Source organism: Pan troglodytes, chromosome 4, assembly GCF_028858775.2.
Source record: "Pan troglodytes isolate AG18354 chromosome 4, NHGRI_mPanTro3-v2.0_pri, whole genome shotgun sequence".
Lineage (NCBI taxonomy): Eukaryota > Metazoa > Chordata > Mammalia > Primates > Hominidae > Pan > Pan troglodytes.
Genome location: NC_072402.2, coordinates 37,593,933 through 37,614,255, shown reverse-complemented (window position 1 = coordinate 37,614,255; position 20,323 = coordinate 37,593,933). Strand labels below are relative to the sequence as shown.

General features: G+C 40.8%; 1 protein-coding gene across 4 annotated transcripts in view; it reads left to right on the top strand.

Annotated features, from left to right (window-relative positions):
* The window catches only part of SCAMP1 (secretory carrier membrane protein 1), a 120,984-nt gene that overhangs the window by 81,392 nt on the left and 19,269 nt on the right, over positions 1-20,323 (top strand). For 3 of the 4 annotated variants that reach the window (XM_024356592.3, XM_063811140.1, XM_024356593.3), the window contains one exon: positions 11,231-11,332. The exons of the other annotated variant lie outside the window; for it this stretch is intronic. In XM_024356592.3, coding sequence (XP_024212360.1) covers positions 11,231-11,332 — 102 coding nt within the window. The remainder of the gene's footprint in view (positions 1-11,230; positions 11,333-20,323) is intronic. 4 annotated transcript variants of the gene reach the window in all.

Sequence of the window (20,323 nt, the reverse complement as noted above, 5' to 3'; positions counted from 1 at the left end):
GGGTCTCCTGAATACAGCACCCTGATGGGTTTTGAATCTTTATCCAATTTGCCAGTCTGTGTCTTTCAGCTGGGGCATTTAGCCCATTTACATTTAGGGTTAATATTGTTATGTGTGAATTTGATCCTGTCATTATGATGTTCGCTGGTTATTTTACCTGTTAATTGATGCAGTTTCTTCCTAGCATCGATGGCCTTTACAATTTGGCATGTTTTTGCAGTGGCTGGTACTGGTTGTTTTTTTCCATGTTTAGTGCTTCCTTCAGGAGCTCTTGTAAGGCAGGCCTAGTGATGACAAAATCTCTCAGCATTTGCTTGTCTGTAAAGTATTTTATTTCTTCTTCACTTATGAAGCTTAGTTTGGCTGGATATGAAATTCTGGGTTGAAAATTGTTTTCTTTAAGAATATTGAATATTGGCCCCTACTCTCTTCTGGCTTGTAGGGTTTTTGCCGAGAGATCTGCTGTTAGTCTGATGGAGTTACCTTTGTCAGTAACCTGACCTTTCTCTCTGGCTGCCCTTAACATTTTTTCCTTCATTTCAGCCTTGGTGAATCTGACAATAATGTGTCTTGGAGTTGCTCTTCTCAGGTAGTATCTGTGTGGCATTCTCTGTATTTCATGAATTTGAATGTTGACCTGCTTTGGTAGGTTGGGGAAGTTTTCCTGGATAATATCCTTTAGAGTGTTATACAACTTGGTTCCATTTTCCCCGTCACTTTCAGGTACACCAATGAGACATAGATTTGGTCTTTTCCCATAGTCCCATGTTTCTTGGAGGCTTTGTTGATTTCTTTTTACTCTTTTTTCTCCAACACTTCATTTCATTCATTTGATCTTCAATCACTGATACCCTTTCTTCCACTTGATTGAATTGGCTACTGAAGCTTTTGCATGAATCACATAGTTCCCGTGCCGTGGTTTTCAGCTCCATCAGGTCCTTTTAAGGTCTTCTCTATGCTGTTTATTCTAGTTAGCCATTCGTCTAATCTTTTTTCAAGATTTTTAGCTTCTTCGTGATGGGTTTGAACATCCTCCTTTAGCTTGGAGAAGTTTGTTATTACGGATCGTCTGAAGCCTTCTTCTCTCAACTCGTTAAAGTCATTCTCCGTTCAGCTTTGTTCCCTTGCTGGTGAGGAGCTGTGTTCCTTTTCAGGAGAAAGGGCGCTCTGATTTTTAGAATTTTCAGCTTTTCTGCTTTGGTTTCTCCCCATCTTTGTGGTTTTATCTACCTTTGGTCTTTGATGATGGTGATGTATAGATGGGATTTTGGTGTGGATGTCCTTTCTGTTTGTTAGTTTTCCTTTTAACAGTCAGGACTGTCAGCTGCAGGTCTGTTGGAGTTTGCTGGAGGTCCACTCCAGACTGTTTGCCTCGGTATCACCAGCGGAGGCTGCAGAACATCAAATATTGCAGAATGGCTAATGTTGCTGCCTGATCCTTCCTCTGGAAGCTTCGTCTCAGAGGTGCACCTGGCCATATGAGGTGTCTGTTGGCCCCTACTGGGAGGTGCCTCCCAGTTAGGCTACTCCGGGGTCAGGGACCCACTTGAGGAGGCAGTCTGTCCGTCCTCAGATCTCAAACTCCATGCTAGGACAACCACTACTCTCTTCAAAGCTGTCAGACAGGGACATTGAAGTCTGCAGAAGTTTCTGCTGCCTTTTGTTCAGCTATGCCCTGCCCCCAGAGGTGGAGTCTACAGAGGCAGGCAGGCCTCCTTGAGTTGTGGTGGGCTCCACCCAGTTCGAGCTTCCCAGCAGCTTTCTTTACCTACTCAAGCCTCAGCAATGGTGGACGCCCCTCTCCCAGCCTTGCTGCCACCTTGCAGTTAGATCTCAGACTGCTGTGCTAGTAGTGAGCAAGGCTCTGTGGGCGTGGGACCCTCCGAGCCAGGCACAGGATGTAATCTCCTGGTGTGCCGTTTGCTAAGACCATTGGAAAAGCACAGTGTTAGGGTGGAAGTGTCCCGATTTTCCAGGTACCATCTGTCATGGCTTCCCTTGGCTAGGAAAGGGAATTCCCTGACCCCTTTCACTTCCCAGGTGAGGTGACACCCTGCCCTGCTTCGGCTCACCCTCCGTGGGTGGCACCCACTGTCCAACCAGTCTCAGTGAGATGAACCAGGTACATCAGTTGGAAATGCAGAAATCATCCGTCTTTTGTGTCGATCATGCTGGGAGCTGCAGACCAGAGCTGTTCCTATTTGGCTGTCTTCGAACGGATCACTATAAAGTTTTGATAGTTGATTTAGGGTTTGAAGTTATGTTAACACTTTATTGAAGAGTTTAGGGGGGAAAATGATGTTTCAAGGTATATGATTAAAATAGTTAGGAAATTTCAAGTGTAAGAGTGATAGGACCATCAAGAGAATTAATATTAAACTTTTCAAGTGGTATTAGTAAAAAGGTGGCTGGGTCAGGGCACACTGGCCCATGCCCGTAATCCCAGCACTTTGGGAGGCCGAGGCAGGCGGATTACCTGATGTCAGGAGTTTGAATCCAGCCTGACCAATGTGGCAAAACCCCGTCTCTACTAAAATTACAAACAAAACAAAACAAAAATTAGCCAGGCATGGTGGCACGTGCCTATAATGCCAGCTGTTTGGGAGGCTGAGGCAAGAGAATTGCCTGAACCTGGGAGGCGGAGTGAGCCGAGATCAGTGAGCCAGGATTGAGCCACTGCACTCCAGCCTGGGCAACAGAGTGAGGCTCTGTCTCAAAGAAAAAAGGTGACTGGGTGTGGTGGCTCGTGTGTATAATCCCAGCATTTTGGGAGGCCAAGAGGAGAGGATTGCTTGAGCTTGGTGCTCGAGACCAGGCTGGGCAACATGGTGAAACCTGATCTCTACAAAAAGTACAAATATTAGTCGGTTGTCATGGCATGTGCCTGTAGTCCCAGCTACTCGGGAGGCTGAGGTGGGAGGATTGATTGAGCCCAAGAGGTTGAGGCTGCAGTGAGCTGTGATCATGCTGCTGCACTCTAGACTGGGTGACATAGTAAGACCTTGTCTCAAAAAAAGAAGGAAAAAAGCATGATAAATAGTTTCATGATGTGGTATTCTAGATGTTTGAAAACTCAAACTTCTACTGTTTAGTATTCTCTGTTCAGATAGGTGTCATGGAGGCTTATTTGCAGAAAAATGTTTGAGTTTTTTGTTTGTTTGTTTGTTTTGAGACAGAGTCTTTCTCTGTTGCCCAAGCTAGGGTGCCGTGGCTCGATCTCTGCTCACTGCAAACTCAGCCTCCTGGGTTCAAGCAGTTCTCCTGTCTCAGCCTCCCGAGTAGGTGTCCACAACCATGCCTGGTTAATTTTTGTATTTTTAGTAGAGACAGAGTTTCACCATGTTGGCCAGGCTGGTCTCGAACTCCTGACCTCAGGTGATCTGCCTCCCTCTGCCTCACAAAGTGCTGGGATTACAGGTGTGAGTCACCGCGCCCGGCTGAGTTTTGTTTTATAAGAGCATAGCCTATGTAATAGCTTGGAAACAGTCCATTTGTGACCTAGGATCTAATCAATGTTGATTTCCGTTTTCCTTTTATTTAATTTTTTTGTTCAAAGGTAATTTGAAAATGGTTATCTACTGGCTGATTTTGTCTGTTTAAGCTTTCTACATTGAGTATCAATTCAAATGTGAGATTTTAGTTGTTATATTCTCCTATATATAAGAAACACTGCATTGAGCATTTGGGGTTAATTTACTTTAGCTAGTGGTGTTCTATTCCTTGATAATTAAATTTCTTGGAGATGATGGAATTGAAATATTATCTTAGAGGTAGTTTTATCACTTGGTTAAGAATTTTAGCTTAAGGCTGGGTGCCATGGCTCATGCCTGTAATCCCAGCACTTTGGGAGGCCAAGGCAGCCGGATCATGAGGTCAGGAGTTCGAGACCATCTTGGCTAACACGGTGAATCCCTGTCTTTACTAAAAATACAAAAACAAAAATATTAGCTGGGTGTGGTGGTGGGTGCCTGTAGTCCCAGCTATGCGTGAGGCTGAGGCAGGAGAATGGCATGAACCCTGGAGGCAGAGCTTGCAGTGAGCTGAGATCGTACCACTGCACTCCAGCCTGGGCAACAGAGCTAGACTCTGTCTCAAAAAAAAAAAAAAAAAAAAAGAATTTTACCTTAATAGATGCACAGATAAGTAGCAGCATTTCTGTTACCAGCTATGTATTTGGATTATTTGACCTCTCTAAATCTGTTTGCTCATCCGTAAAATAGAGTCAATATTAGTGTGCCTCACGTGGGTGTTGTACGGTTTGAATGGGCAATACATGTGTTTGACATAGTGCTTGGCAAATAATGTTCAAAAAATGTTAGCTATTATTAAGTCTGTTAAGTATAGAGGATTCAGAGTTTGCACCAAGGTTGTGGTCTAGGTTTGATATTGTTCAGGTTTAAAACTTCATGTAATGTGAGCTTTTTCATTGTCCCCTGTGCTTTTGACAAAGCATAGGTGGGAAGAAGAGAGTTCAGAGTCTCTTTCATTCCAGTCCTGTGCTTTTTTTAGCCAGACTAGTGAGTGGTTTTGCTTTTTTTTTTTTTTTTTTGAGATAGGATCTCATTCTGTCACCCAGGCTGGAATACAGTAGCACAACCATTGTTCATTGCTGCTTTATTTTCCAGGCTCAAATGATCCTCCTGCCTCAGCCTCCCAAATAGGCAGGACTACAGGCATGTGCCACTACACCTAATTTTTCTTATTTTTAATAGAGATGAGGTCTTACTGTATTGCCCCATGCTGGTCTTGAACTCCTGAGCTCAAGCGATCCTCCCACCTTGGCTCCTAAAGTTCTAGGATTACAAGCGTCAACCATTGTGCCCAGCTCTTAATAGATTTTAAGAGATAGACTCTATTATAAATTTAGAATTTTCGAATCTTCTTCCAAAAAAACACATATGCAAATTTTTTTTGCACTGTTACGGTAAGGGGCAGTTCATAGTGCTGCCTTTCAAGCCTACTAATAGACTCCCTATTCTGGAGAAAGAATTCATTTCAGCATAAAGTTACTGAAGAGGGAATATGGGGCTGGTTTAGACAGTTTTGGAGCCCCCAAATAAGACAAGAAAAGCACCTGTACTTCTTAGGTTTCTGTGTTAGTCCATTTTCATATTGCTATGAAGAAATGCTCAAGACTGGTTAATTTATAAAGAAAAAGATGTTTAATGGACTCACAGTTCCACATGGCTGGGGAGGCCTCACAATCATGGCAGAAGGGGAAGGAGGAGCAAAGGTATGTCTTACATGGTGGCAGGCAAGAGAGTGTGTGCAGGGGAACTGCCCTTTATAAAACCATGCAGTCTTGTGAGACTTACTCACTTTCATGAGAACAGCACAGGAAAACCTGCCCCCATGATTCAGTTACTTGCCACCAGGTCCCTCCCATGACATGTGAGGATTCTGGAAGCTACAATTCAAGATGAGATTTGAGTGGGGACACAGCCAAATTCTATCAGTTTCTTTTTATTCTAATGCCTGTACACCATCAATAATTTCTTGTATTACTTGATTCTAGTAGTCTTGATTGTTAGCAACCATGTTCCAGAAATTTTCAGTATCTTATCAACAGCCTAATGCCACTTCTGTGAGCAGGATATTACTTCTGTGAGCAAAACAGTTTATTTTGATACAGTATTACATGAGTGTAATACAGGTATCAACAAGTAATGTTTATCAGTTGCTTTCTGTGTGCCTATGCATTCCCAGCTAAGCACTTTACCTGCAGTATTTTATTTATATAAAAGCATGTTCCACTGTTACCCCCATTTTGCAAATGGAAAATCTCAGGCTTAATACTTTGCCCAAAGTTACACAACTTTAAGTGGGAGAGTCTGGATTCAAACCCAAATCTGTAAATTCATGTTCTCTTATCTGCTATGTTGAGTTGCCAGAGTTAAATACATTTAGTGGTGTGCTTTAGTTAACTTGTGTCCCCCCATCTTAGCCCTTTGAAATAATGAAATACTTTGTCTTTTCCCGTCCCAGCAAATGGTAGTTGTAATTAATATCTCTGGTATTGATTTGGCATGTGAAATAAACTTTACAAGATCAAATAAGCTTATTTTCTGAGATTTATTATCATACTTCAGGGAAGAACTTTTCTATTAAAATTGTGCTGCAGCTTGACTGTAGAAGACATTAAACCAAAAACTACTTGCTTATTTGAAATTCAGTTGGAATTCCAGTAGGCTTTGATCTGAAAAAGCCAGGATGGCAAGTAGTAGAGAGCTTTTATTTATGTGTTCTGATGAGAAAATACATTACTTAGGTGGATTTATTATGAATAAATATCCATGATACCATAAATACTTTATCGTAAACTGAGGCAGATTACAATTTAATTCACATAGGTTAAATCAATGTATAGTGTTTTTATTTTTAAATCTATATTTCTGTTCTTTGGTTTAAAATGGCTATGTTCAAGCTGATTTAAACAGTCGGCTTTCTGGTCTCTTCCTGCACGCAAGACCTACCTTCTGAATGCCAATAGAAGTTCTTCTTCCCCTGATGATTTTTTTTTTTTTTTTCCTGGACCTTTTCTGATTCTGGCTAAGGTACAGCTCTCCTGGGGGTCTTCTGGCTATTCCAGAGCTCCTCAGCTTTTCCTTGCCCTTCCCTCAAGCATCTGAAAGGAACTTGATATTCACGTGATGATTGTATTGCTTCAGTTTGTTTTGAATTTGACTGATTTTGCATTTGCAGTAATTTGGACAGCTCAGGTAAAGGAAGATTTGTGCTCTCTTGGAGATAAGAGTCTAGGTAGTTAAGTAAGTGCTGGGATATGGAGTTTATGTCTTAGAGAACTTTGAAGTGTTTTAAAATAATTATTCGTATTAATGGTCAGTGTGCAATGAAATGAATTTTATTGTCTCCTTATTCAGAAATAGAAAAGTTGGTAAAATGAAATAAATACAATCTCTTGAGAATGATATTTAACCTGCTTAATATCTTTTATTTAGCTTTATTTAAAATAAAACTAGACAAAAGTAAACTTTGAGGTTTTCATTTGATCAGTTTTGTACACTAACTGTGCATTTGTGTGTACTAACTGTACATACAGAAAGAGGAAGGTGGACTAGTTTTAACATACCTCCATTTGTATTTGAAAGCAATATTTTAGAAATAGTTTTTGAGTAGGACTTCTTAATTTTTAAAACATATTCAGTATCTTCTAATAGATTTCTTAACTAGAAATTACAGTTAGGCAGTTTCAGCTTCTAGAATGTGTCTAAGAATTTGGAACAAGGTAATGGACATAGCTGTTGTGAAGGCTGTAGACATTATTCACCCCCTTTTTAGAGCACATATTTTATATATTTATAATGTAAAATATTTTAATAGTCTGGTTTCTTGGCACACAAAATAGAAGTAAAAACTCTAAGTGAAAAAAATATAATATTAAGTTATATTCTTCATTCTTTGCCAGAGGGACAGGGAAATAGAAATATACTTTAGAAGTGTCTGTTTCAAAATAGTAAAAAGAAAAATTAGTATTAAAAGTGATGTGTTCTATAGTATCCCTGGAGATATGAGTCATACATAGGATTTCTATTCAGTATTATAAAAATAGCATTTTATATTGTAGATTTTGATATTGGTTATTTTTCATTAATAATTTTTTCTGAGCTGTATGGTCATTAATACCAGCTTTGGTGTAATATAGTACTGATGCAATAAGATGTGGAACCATTTAGTTTAAATCTGACTGACATAGAAAACATTATTAATGAACCATTAAAATTTGCTCTTTTGTGACTCAGGGGAAATGGCTGATTCTAGAGTAGGGGTCTCCAACCCCTGGGCTGTGGGCTTGTACTGGCCAGTGACCTGTTAGGAACTGGGCCACACAGCAGGAAGTGAGCACCAGCTAGCGAGCATTACCACCTGAGCTCTGCCTCCTGTCAGATCAACAGTGGCATTAGATTCTCATAGGAGTACAAACCCTATTGTGAACTGCGTGTGCAAAGGATCTAGGTTGCATGCTCCTTATGAGAATCTAATACCTGATGATCTGAGATAGTTTGATCCTGAAACCATCCCACCCCACCATACGTAGAAAAATTGTCTTCCACGAAACAGGTCCCTGGTGCCAAAAAGGTTGGGGACCACTGCTTTAATGTATTCATGTTAACTCATTGCCATGTTTTATACTGGTTATAGAAATGTAAAAACCTTAAAATAGTCAAGACAACTTTGAAAAAGAACAATAAAGTTGATGGACTAACACCACCTAATTTGAAGACTTACTAGAAAACTTCAAAATAGTATAGTATTGACAAAAAGGTAGACAAATAGAAGAGTGGGAGAGAATGGCAAGCCCAGAAATAAACCCAGCCATAGACAGACTACTAATTTTGAGAAAGGTACAAAGGGAACGTAATGCAGAAAGGACAGTCTTTTTAAGAAATGCTGCTAGAACAATTGGATAACCATGTGCAAAAAAGAACTTCATACTTGATATGATATTTTAAAAAATTAACTCAAAAAAGAACATAGACTTGAATGTAAAACTGAAAATAGAAAACTCCTAGAAAAAAACAGGAAAAAAAAATCTTTGCATTCTTGGCTTTGGCAGATTTCTCAGAAACAACAGTAAAATCAAGATATATAAAAGAACAAGCGTGAATACACTGGAGTTCGTAAAAAGGCAAAACTCCTTTTCAAAAGAAACTTTCTTCTTCTTCTTCCTCCTCCCTCCTCCCCCTCTCCCTCCCCTCCCTTCTTTCCCCTCCCTCCTCCCCTCCTCCCCTCCCCTCCTCCCCTGCCCCCTTCGCCTACCCCTTCCTCCCCCTTCTCCCTCCTCCCCCTTCTCCCTCCTGCCTCCTTCCCCCTTCCTCCCTCCTTCCCCCTCTTTCCCTGTCCTCCCTCTCCTCCCCTCCTCCCCCGTCCTCTCCTCCTCCCTCCTCTCCTCCTCCCCTCTCCTTCCCCCTCCTCCCCTCTCCTTCCCCCTCCTCCCCTCTCCTTCCCCCTCCTCCCCTTCTCCCCCTTCCCCCTCCTCTCCCCCTCCCCCTTCCTCCTCCTTTCCCCCTCCCCCTTCCCCCTCCCCCTTCCCCTCTTCCACTCCTCCCTCCTCCCCCCCTCCTCTCCCCTCCTCCTCCTTCCTCCTTCTTCCTCCCCTTTCCTCCCCTTTCCTCCCTCCTCTCCTCCCCTCTCCTTCCCCCTCCTCCCCTCTCCTTCCCCCTCCTCCCCTCTCCTTCCCCCTCCTCCCCTTCTCCCCCTTCCCCCTCCTCTCCCCCTCCCCCTTCCTCCTCCTTTCCCCCTCCCCCTTCCCCCTCCTCTCCCCCTCCCCTTCCCCTCTTCCACTCCTCCCTCCTCCCCCCCTCCCCTCCTCCTCCTTCCTCCTCCTTCCTCCTCCTTCCTCCTCCTTCCTCCCCTTTCCTCCCCTTTCCTCCCCCCTCCTCCTCCACTACTGCTGCTACTACTTCTTCCTCTTCTTCCTCCTCTTCTTCTTCCTCCTTCTCCTCCTCCTCCTCTTCCTCTTCCCTTTTGTTTTTTTTTGTTTTTTTTTTTTTAAATAAAGATGGGTGTCTCACCATGTTGCCCAGGCTCATGTCAAACTCCTAGCCTCAAGCAGTCCTCTTACCTCAGTGTCTAAATAGCTGAGATTACAGGTGTGAGCCATTACACCAGCTCCCAAAAGACACTCTTAAGAGAATGAAAAGACAAGCAACAGACGGAGAGAAAATCTTTGTCAAGGATATATCTGAAAGAGGACTTGTATTTCTAGAATATAGTTTTAAAAACTCTCACAACTCAACGATAAAGGAAAAAGCAATCTAATTACAACATCAGAAAAATATTTTAATTAGTTCATGAAAGAAGATCTATATATGACAAAAAGCACATAAAGAGATGCTCAACAACATTACTTATTAGGAAGATGCAAATTAAAACCATGTAAGATATTACTATACAGCTATTACAATAGCTAGAATTAAAAAGACCGTAACAAGTGTTAATGAGATGTGGAGGAGCTGGAATACTCATGTACTGCCAGTGGGGATGAAAAGTAGAACAACCAGGCTGGGCACAGTGGCTCATGCCTGTAATCCCAGCACTTTGGGAGGCCGAGGCGGGCGGATCACCTGAGGTCGGGAGTTCAAGACCAACCTGACAAACGTGGAGAAACCCCCTCTCTACTAAAAATGCAAAATTAGCTGGGCATGGTGGCCCATGCCTGTAATCCCAACTACTCGGGAGGCTGAGACAGGAGAATCGCTTGAACCTGGGAGGCAGAGGTTGTGGTGAGCCGAGATTGCGCCATTGCACTCCAACTTGGGCAAGAAGAGCAAAACTCCGTCTCAAAAAAAAAAAAAAAGAAAATGTAAATAAAAATAGAACAACCTGTTTGTAAAACAGTTTGGCAGTTTCTTAAAAAGTTAAACGTATACCTATGATATGTTCCAGCCTTCCCACTTGTAGGTATTTACCTAAGAGAAAAAGGAAATATATGTTCATGGGAAGACTTGTACATGACTATTAATAATAGCTTTATTATGAATAATAATAATAACTTTATTTATAATAATAAAAAACTAGAAACAACCTAACTGTCCCAACAGTGAATGAATAAACTGTGGTATATTTACACAGTGGAATACTACTCAGCAATGAAAAGGAATGAACTTTTGATACATGCCACAAAACTGGGTGAATCTCAGAATAGTTGTGCTGAGTAAAATAAGCCAGACAAGGAAAAAAGACTACATAATATATGATCCCATTTATATAAAATTCTATAAAGTAGTCAAACTATGGTAACAGAAAAACAGTGGGTAGGGTAGGGCTACCAAGGGGCTCAAGGAAACTTTGGGGATATGCTCATCATAGTGATTGGGGAATCAAGTATATAAATAAGTCAAAAATTATTAAAGCGATATTTTAAATATTTGCAATTCATTGTATGTTGATTGTAATTCTATGATGCTGTTTAATAAAAGAAGAAAACAAGTAAGTTTTTTTGTCAAGAGGGATTGTGGTGCAGTTGGAAATTGAAAGGACAAAGTGAGGTTAGAATAACGATATCTAGTGTTAGCATGACGAGTTCACATAAGTTATTACAATGTTGTTAACTTGAGGCCTCAGGTGGTTGCCACTTTTTTTTGTTTGTGCTTTTAAGGTTTGAATGTCATTCTGCAGGTAAATGTAAAGATAATGAGAAAAATGACGTTTTCCCCTTCTTTCTCTCTTCCTAACCCCCTTTTTTCTTTCTTTCTTTTTTTTTTCAAAGGAGTGACAGTTCATTTAGATTCTTTGTATTCTTCTTCGTCTATATTTGTCAGTTTGCTGTACATGTACTCCAAGCTGCAGGATTTCATAACTGGGGCAATTGGTAAGTTTTTTTTTTTTTTTTTTTTTTTTTTTTTTACTAGTTTTCAGCTTTAATCTAATATTGTAATAGAATTTTTGGCTTCCTAATCTAGTTAACACAGATAAACCAGATTAGAAAAATTAAATAAAAAGCAAAAATTGTTTTAAAAATACAATTTTAAAATGTCATAAGGCATAAACTTTGGACAAATCTGTGTCTTTGAAGATTATGTTCCCATCTTTAAAAACAGCACATTTTATCTAGTTTAAATAAAACATGTATGTAAGGGCGCTAAGAGGAAGACTGCAAAAGAGACTGAGGTGGTCAGAGAGATAGAAGGACCAAGGAATGTGGAAGGGACAGGAAAGAGCTTCAGGGATTTTAAGGAAAAGGGATACCTATTATGTATAAAGCCCTATTTTAGGTATACAAACAGATATATTTTTATATACAAATATACATGGACACTTGTCTTTGAAAGGTAGAATCACTGCACACACGTTATATACATATATCTTTAAACAATCGAATCATTCTCATGGCTCATTCAGTGGGGGACCTCAGAAATGGAGACTATCTGGACCCAGGCTAGGAGGTAATAGCAGATTTAGGTCTCTCTTTACATTCTGATGCAAACATTCCTTGAGTGAAATGGTGGGTGGAAGAGTACACATCTCTAAAATTATCTGTTCCTCTCTTCTTTCTTTTATAGTGACTTGCATTCAGCTGTATTCTTACATGTCAGAAGCATGTGTGATGCAACTTTGTTCCACTGTGTACATTAAACCAAAATTGAAATTAGCATTTAATTAGAATGTGTTGAGGACTTACATTTAGTATTCTGCTACTGAAGTGGAGAAGTGATTGGCAGACAACTCCTGGCAGTTCTGCAGAGCTCCTAATGGGCATAAATACATGCAGAAAATTTATATAGATATTTAAAATCAGTTCTCAGATAAAGTAGTTTTTATTATTATTTTAAATAGTGTGTAGTTTTTGGTATTTTAGGGAAAGGAAATGTTTTAAATGTTTAATTAAAAATATACTGCTTACTTTAACAGCACGAGGTTTTTTTAATTCTCGTGAAATTGAGGTAATTTCTTTCGCTTTTTAGCACAGACATAGGGAAAATGCTAAAATTGAGCATAACAGCATGTATGTGACTAAATAGCGTAAAAAGAGTCTGCTAATGAGGTTGCATACAGAATTGACCTGTTTTAAGATAGACCCTCATGTAGTTCAGATTTTTTAGGTTAAACTTTTTACTTTTAGGTAATCATAGATTCACATACAATCATAATAAATAACACAGAGATCTCAGGTACCCTTTATCCTGTTTCACCCAATGGTAATAATCTTGTAGAACTATAGTAAAATATAAATACCAAGATCTTGACATTGATAGTAAAGATAAAGCACATTTTCATCACCAGAGGATTCCTCATGTTGCTTTTTCATAGCCACACTCAAAACTCCCCTTTTCCCACTCCTTAACCCCTGGCAATCACTAATGTCTTCTTCATTTTTGTTGTTTTGTCATTTCAAGAAGGTTATAGATGTGGAATCATAGTCTACAACCTTTGGCTTTTTTCCCCTCAGTGTTATTTTCTGGAGATTTATCCAGGTTGTTATGTTTATCTGTAGTTTATTCTAATTGATTGATTGATTGACTGATTGATTGAGACAGAGTCTCGCCCTATCACCCAGGCTGGAGTGCCGTGGCATGATCTCAGCTCACTGCCTCCACCTCCTCGGTTCAAGTGATTCTCATGCCTCAGCCTCCCGAGTAGCTGGGATTACAGGCGCCTGCCACCCAGCCCAGCTAATTTTTCTATTTTTAGTAGAGACAGGATTTCGCCATGTTGCCCAGGCAGGTCTTGAAGTCCTGGCCTCGTGTGATCTGCCCGCCTCAGCCTTCCATAATACTGGGATTACAAGCGTGAGCTACCATGTCTGGCCTCCTTTTTATTTTTGAGTAGTATTCTATGATATGGATGTATCACAGGTTATTTAACTGTTCACCAGTTGAAGGGCATCAGTATTGTGTCCAGTTTTGGACTATTACAAATAAAGCTGCCATGAAATTTGTGAATAGATTTTTGTGTGAACATAATTTTCATTTCTCTGGGATAAATGCCCAAGAGTGTAATTATTGGGTTATATGGATGTTGCACGTTTAGTTTTCTTTTCTTTTTTTTTAATTATACTTTAAGTTTTAGGGTACATGTGCACATTGTGCAGGTTAGTTACATATGTATACATGTGCCATGCTGGTGCGCTGCACCCACTAACTCGTCATCTAGCATTAGGTATATCTCCCAATGCTATCCCTCCCCCCACCCTCCCCCCACCCCACGACAGTCCCCAGAGTGTGATATTCCCCTTCCTGTGTCCATGTGATCTCATTGTTCAATTCCCATCTATGAGTGAGAATATGCGGTGTTTGGTTTTTTGTTCTTGCAATAGTTTACTGAGAATGATGATTTCCAGTTTCATCCATGTCCCTACAAAGGACATGAACTCATCATTTTTTATGGCTGCATAGTATTCCATGGTGTATATGTGCCACATTTTCTTAATCCAGTCTATCATTGTTGGGCATTTGGGTTGGTTCCAAGTCTTTGCTATTGTGAATAATGCCGCAATAAACATACGTGTGCATGTGTCTTTATAGCAGCATGATTTATAGTCCTTTGGGTATATACCCAGTAATGGGATGGCTGGGTCAAATGGTATTTCTAGTTCTAGATCCCTGAGGAATCGCCACACTGTCTTCCACAATGGTTGAACTAGTTTACAGTCCCACCAACAGTGTAAAAGTGTTCCTATTTCCCCACATCCTCTCGAGCACCTGTTGTTTCCTGACTTTTTAATGATCGCCATTCTAACTGGTGTGAGATGATATCTCATTGTGGTTTTGATTTGCATTTCTCTGATGGCCAGTGATGAGCATTTTTTCATGTGTTTTTTGGCTGCATAAATGTCTTCTTTTGAGAAGTGTCTGTTCATGTCCTTCACCCACTTTTTGATGGGGTTGTTTGTTTTTTTCTTGTAAATTTGTTTGAGTTCATTGTAGATTCTGGATATTAGCCCTTTGTCAGATGAGTAGGTTGCGAAAATTTTCTCCCATTTTGTAGGTTGCCTGTTCACTCTGATGGTAGTTTCTTTTGCCGTGCAGAAGCTCTTTAGTTTAATTAGATCCCATTTGTCAATTTTGGCTTTTGTTGCCATTGCTTTTGGTGTTTTGGACATGAAGTCCTTGCCCATGCCTATGTCCTGAATGGTAATGCCCAGGTTTTCTTCTAGGGTTTTTATGGTTTTAGGTCTAACGTTTAAGTCTTTAATCCATCTTGAATTGATTTTTGTATAAGGTGTAAGGAAGGGATCCAGTTTCAGCTTTCTACATCTGGCTAGCCAGTTTTCCCAGCACCATTTATTAAATAGGGAATCCTTTCCCCATTGCTTGTTTTTCTCAGGTTTGTCAAAGATCAGATAGTTGTAGATATGCGGCGTTATTTCTGAGGGCTCTGTTCTGTTCCATTGATCTATATCTCTGTTTTGGTACCAGTACCATGCTCTTTTGGTTACTGTAGCCTTGTAGTATAGTTTGAAGTCAGGTAGTGTGATGCCTCCAGCTTTGTTCTTTTGGCTTAGGATAGCCTTGGCGATGCAGGCTCTTTTTTGGTTCCATATGAACTTTAAAGTAGTTTTTTCCAGTTCTGTGAAGAAAGTCATTGGTAGCTTTATGGAGATGGCATTGAATCTGTAAATTACCTTGGGCAGTATGGCCATTTTCATGATATTGATTCTTCCTACCCATGAGCATGGAATGTTCTTCCATTTGTTTGTATCCTCTTTTATTTCCTTGAGCAGTGGTTTGTAGTTCTCCTTGAAGAGGTCCTTCACGTCCCTTGTAAGTTGGATTCCTGGGTATTTTATTCTCTTTGAAGCAATTGTGAATGGGAGTTCACTCATGATTTGGCTCTCTGTTTGTCTGTTATTGGTGTATAAGAATGCTTGTGATTTTTGTACATTGATTTTGTATCCTGAGACTTTGCTGAAGTTGCTTCTCAGCTTAAGGAGATTTTGGGCTGAGACAATGGGGTTTTCTAGGTATACAATCATGTCGTCTGCAAACAGGGACAATTTGGCTTCCTCTTTTCCTAATTGAATGCCTTTTATTTCCTTCTCCTGCCTAATTGCCCTGGCCAGAACTTCCAACACTATGTTGAATAGGAGTGGTGAGAGAGGGCATCCCTGTCTTGTGCCAGTTTTCAAAGGGAATGCTTCTAGTTTTTGCCCATTCAGTATGATATTGGCTGTGGGTTTGTCATAGATAGCTCTTATTATTTTGAGATACGTCCCATCAATACCTAATTTATTGAGAGTTTTTAGCATGAAGGGTTGTTGAATTTTGTCAAAGGCTTTTTCTGCATCTATTGAGATAATCATGTGGTTTTTGTCTTTGGCTCTGTTTATATGCTGGATTACATTTATTGATTTGCGTATATTGAACCAGCCTTGCATCCCAGGGATGAAGCCCACTTGATCATGGTGGATAAGCTTTTTGATGTGCTGCTGGATTCGGTTTGCCAGTATATTATTGAGGATTTTTGCATCAATGTTCATCAAGGATATTGGTCTAAAATTCTCTTTTTTGGTTGTGTCTCTGCCTGGCTTTGGTATCAGAATGATGCTGGCCTCCTAAAATGACTTAGGGAGGATTCCCTCTTTTTCTATTGATTGGAATAGTTTCAGAAGGAATGGTACCAGTTCCTCCTTGTACCTCTGATAGAATTTGGCTGTGAATCCATCTGGTCCTGGACTCTTTTTGGTTGGTAAAATATTGATTATTGCCACAATTTCAGATCCTGTTATTGGTCTATTCAGAGATTCAACTTCTTCCTGGTTTAGTCTTGGGAGAGTGTATGTGTCGAGGAATTTATCCATTTCTTCTAGATTTTCTAGTTTATTTGCGTAGAGGTGTTTGTAGTATTCTCTGATGGTAGTTTGTATTTCTGTGGGATCAGTGGTGATATCCCCTTTATCATTTTTTATTGCATCTATTTGATTCTTCTCTCTTTTTTTCTTTATTAGTCTTGCTAGCGGTCTATCAATTTTGTTGATCCTTTCAAAAAACCAGCTCCTGGATTCATTAATTTTTTGAAGGGTTTTTTGTGTCTCTATTTCCTTGAGTTCTGCTCTGATCTTAGTTATTTCTTGCCTTCTGCTAGCTTTTGAATGTGTTTGCCCTTGCTTTTCTAGTTCTTTTAATTGTGATGTTAGGGTGTCAATTTTGGATCTTTCCTGCTTTCTCTTGTGGGCATTTAGTGCTGTAAATTTCCCTCTACACACTGCTTTGAATGCGTCCCAGAGATTCTGGTGTGTTGTGTCTTTGTTCTCATTGGTTTCAAAGAACATCTTTATTTCTGCCTTCATTTCGTTATGTATCCAGTAGTCATTCAGGAGCAGGTTGTTCAGTTTCCATGTAGTTGAGTGGTTTTGAGTGAGTTTCTTAATCCTGAGTTCTAGTTTGATTGCACTGTGGTCTGAGAGATAGTTTGTTATAATTTCTATTCTTTTACATTTGCTGAGGAGAGCTTTACTTCCAACTATGTGGTCAATTTTGGAATAGGTGTGGTGTGGTGCTGAAAAAAATGTATATTCTGTTGATTTGGGGTGGAGAGTTCTGTAGATGTCTATTAGGTCCGCTTGGTGCAGAGCTGAGTTCAATTCCTGGGTATCCTTATTGACTTTCTGTCTTGTTGATCTGTCTAATGTTGACAGTGGGGTGTTAAAGTCTCCCGTTATTAATGTGTGGGAGTCTAAGTCTCTTTGTAGGTCACTCAAGACTTGCTTTATGAATCTGGGTGCTCCTGTATTGGGTGCATATATATTTAGGATAGTTAGCTCTTCTTGTTGAATTGATCCCTTTACCATTATGTAATGGCCTTCTTTGTCTCTTTTGATCTTTGTTGGTTTAAAGTCTGTTTTATCAGAGACTAGGATTGCAACCCCTGCCTTTTTTTGTTTTCCATTTGCTTGGTAGATCTTCCTCCATCCTTTTATTTTGAGCCTATGTGTGTCTCTGCACGTGAGATGGGTTTCCTGAATACAGCACACTGATGGGTCTTGACTCTTTATCCAGTTTGCCAGTCTGTGTCTTTTAATTGGAGCATTTAGTCCATTTACATTTAAAGTTAATACTGTTATGTGTGAATTTGATCCTGTCATTATGATGTTAGCTGGTTATTTTGCTCGTTAGTTGATGCAGTTTCTTCCTAGTCTCGATGGTCTTTACATTTTGGGATGATTTTGCAGCGGCTGGTACCGGTTGTTCTTTTCCATGTTTAGCGCTTCCTTCAGGAGCTCTTTTAGGGCAGGCCTGGTGGTGACAAAATCTCTCAGCATTTGCTTGTTTGTAAAGTATTTTATTTCTCCTTCACTTATGAAGTTTAGTTTGGCTGGATATGAAATTCTGGGTTGAAAATTCTTTTCTTTAAGAATGTTGAATATTGGCCCCCACTCTTTTCTGGCTTGTAGGGTTTCTGCCGAGAGATCCGCTGTTAGTCTGATGGGCTTCCCTTTGAGGGTAACCCGACCTTTCTCTCTGGCTGCCCTTAACATTTTTTCCTTCATTTCAACTTTGGTGAATCTGACAATTATGTGTCTTCAGTTGCTCTTCTTGAGGAGTATCTTTGTGGTGTTCTCTGTATTTCCTGAATCTGAGCGTTGGCCTGCCTTGCTAGATTGGGGAAGTTCTCCTGGATAATATCCTGCAGAGTGTTTTCCAACTTGGTTCCATTTTCCCCATCACTTTCAGGTACACCAATCAGATGTAGATTTGGTCTTTTCACATAGTCCCGTATTTCTTGGAGGCTTTGCTCATTTCTTTTTATTCTTTTTTCTCTAAACTTCCCTTCTCTCTTCATTTCATTCATTTCATCTTCCATTACTGATACCCTTTCTTCCATTTGATCGCATGGGCTCCTGAGGCTTCTGCATTCTTCACGTAGTTCTCGAGCCTTGGTTTTCAGCTCCATCAGCTCCTTTAAGCACTTCTCTGTATTTTCTAGTTATACATTCTTCTAAATTTTTTTCAAAGTTTTCAACTTCTTTGCCTTTGGTTTGAATGTCCTCCCGTAGCTCAGAGTAATTTGATCGTCTGAAGCCTTCTTCTCTCAACTCGTCAAAGTCATTCTCCATCCAGCTTTGTTCCGTTGCTGGTGAGGAACTGCGTTCCTTTGGTGGAGGGGAGGCGCTCTGCGTTTTAGAGTTTCCAGTTTTTCTGTTCTATTTTTTCCCTGTCTTTGTGGTTTTATCTACTTTTGGTCTTTGATGATGGTGATGTACAGATGGGTTTTCGGTGTGGATGTCCTTTCTGTTTGTTAGTTTTCCTTCTAACAGACAGGACCCTCAGCTGCAGGTCTGTTGGAATACCCTGCCGTGTGAGGTGTCAGTGTGCCCCTGCTGGGGGGTGCCTCCCAGTTAGGCTGCTTGGGGGTCAGGGGTCAGGGACCCACTTGAGGAGGCAGTCTGCCCGTTCTCAGATCTCCAGCTGCGTGCTGGGAGTACCACTGCTCTCTTCAAAGCTGTCAGACGGGGACATTTAAGTCTGCAGAGGTTACTGCTGACTTTTTGTTTGTCTGTGCCCTGCCCCCACAGGTGGAGCCTTCAGAGGCAGGCAGGCCTCCTTCAGCTGTGGTGGGCTCCACCCAGTTGGAGCTTCCCAGCTGCTTTGTTTACCTAAGCAAGCCTGGGCAATGGCGGGCGTCCCTCCACCAGCCTCGCTGCGGCCTTGCAGTTTGATCTCAGAGTGCTGTGCTAGCAATCAGCGAGACTGTGGGCGTAGGACCCTCTGAGCCAGGTGCGGGATATAATCTCCTGATGCGCTGTTTTTTAAGCCGTTCCGAAAGGCGCAATATTCGGGTGGGAGTGACCCAATTTTCCAGGTGCGTCTGTCACCCCTTTCTTTGACTCAGAAAGGGAACTCCCTGACCCCTTGCGCTTCCGAAGTGAGGCAATGCCTCGCCCTGCTTCGGCTTGTGCACGGTGCGCGCACCCACTGACCTGTGCCCACTGTCTGGCACTCCCTAGTGAGATGAACCTGGTACCTCAGATGGAAATGCAGAAATCACCCGTCTTCTGCGTCGCTCTCGCTGGGAGCTGTAGACCGGAACTGTTCCTATTCGGCCATCTTGGCTCCTCTCCGCATGTTTAGTTTTCTAAAGAAACAGACAAACTGTTTTCTAGAATGCTTGTACTATTTTACACTCCCACCAACAATTATGAGCAATTTAGTCTCCACTTCCTCACCAGCATTTAGTGGTTATTACTTTTTATTTTAGCCATCCTAATAGGTGTGTATTGATATCTCCTTGTGGTTTTGAACATCTTTTCATGTGCTTATTTGTCGTCTTTATGTCCTCTTAGTAAAATGTCTCTTCATGTCTTTTATCCATTTTCTTAATTTTTGTATTCTGTTGAGCTTTGAAAGTTATGTATATTCTAGATGTGAATCCTTTGTTGGATATATGGTTTATAAATGTCTTCTTTCATAATTCAGCAGAATTGAAAATAAACATTTAAAAAAATGTAATAATAGGCCAGGTGCAGTGGCTCACGCTATAATCCCAGTTTGGGAGGCCGAGTCAGGTGGATCACGAGGTCAGGAGTTCGAGACCAGTCTGACCAACATGGTGAAACCCCGTCTCTACTAAAGATACAAAAAGTAGCCAGGCGTGGTGGCACGCACCTGTAATCCCAGCTACTCAGGAGGCTGAGGTAGGAGAATCGCTTGAACCCAGGAGGCGGAGATTACAATGAGCCGAGATGACGCCACTATACTCCAGCCTGGGCAACAGAGCGAGCTTCTGTCTCAAAAGAAAGAGTAATAATAAATTCAAAACTCATAAGCTTAAAAAATGTACAGCTTAAAAAATGTACAGTCTGGAATTAAACACTTGAGACTCTGGAGTTTGGTTTGCTTTTGAATTTAGACTATGCCATTTA